This window comes from Odontomachus brunneus, unplaced genomic scaffold (assembly GCF_010583005.1).
Source record: "Odontomachus brunneus isolate Ranch 3 - 2012 unplaced genomic scaffold, Obru_v1 Obru_scaffold_082, whole genome shotgun sequence".
NCBI lineage: Eukaryota > Metazoa > Arthropoda > Insecta > Hymenoptera > Formicidae > Odontomachus > Odontomachus brunneus.
In genome coordinates, this window is record NW_022639532.1 from 1,383,286 (window position 1) to 1,384,095 (window position 810).

At 36.5% G+C, this 810-nt stretch overlaps 1 protein-coding gene across 2 annotated transcripts in view; it reads right to left on the reverse strand.

Moving 5' to 3' along the window:
- Window positions 1-86: 86 nt before the first annotated feature.
- The window catches only part of LOC116847727 (lamin Dm0-like), an 8,954-nt gene continuing 8,230 nt past the window's right edge, over window positions 87-810 (reverse strand). For both annotated transcript variants that reach the window (XM_032823029.1, XM_032823027.1), the window contains one exon: window positions 87-291. Coding sequence is in view for 1 of the 2 variants with exons in the window: in XM_032823027.1 (XP_032678918.1) it covers window positions 253-291 (39 nt within the window). In the remaining variant the exon portion in view is untranslated. The remainder of the gene's footprint in view (window positions 292-810) is intronic.

Sequence of the window (810 nt, forward strand, 5' to 3'; positions counted from 1 at the left end):
CTCTCTCTCTCTCTCTCTCTTTCTCGTTCTTAGCCCACGAACTGAGATATTCGATTCTCATATCTCGCGTCTCAGATACTATACTCTAAATTAATTTCTTTGTGTTAATTTTTTTGTGTTAATTTCTATGGCGTAATTTCTTTTCTCTTTATCAGTTATTAAAATGGCGCTGACGGAATGAAGCCGCATGATCGCGTAGATAGCATTTAGAATCTTTTTGATATTATACTTAAGCTTACGATAAATTTACGTTCACATAAGGCGGCAACGTTCTTCACTTTGGGGGTCGCCCTGAAACATAAAACGTACAATAGTTCATCAGCGAAACGAGAAACGTAAAATGAAAGAGTAATTACCACAGACCCCGTTTCGTTTAATCGATTGCATGAGTACTAGCATGTTTGTTTAGTCACGGATAGAGATGACCAATGTCGAAGGGAAAGGAGGGAAAAAACAGAGTCGACGTCCAAGTAATCGATTATAAAGAATTTAATAAATTTGCTTTGATTTGTCGTTGAATAGTGCTACTTGAAAATAACAGGCTCAACCGATATGCTGCTACGTCGAACGTACTGTTAAAAAATAAAAAAATTTTCCCGGTTGGCAAGAAATAACTGATCCACTTGCATCGTTAAATCTGTTATTTTCATTAGTTTCGAAGTCTCCGCTACGAGCCGCCACAGTCTTTACTCAAAAATCGAGGTCGTGGTATGTAACTACCGTGGGTCGGATAGCCAGAACATCTAGACTCGCAATACACTTTTTGTATACCCTTTATTCTTAAAAAAAAAAAAAAAAAAAAAAAAAAAA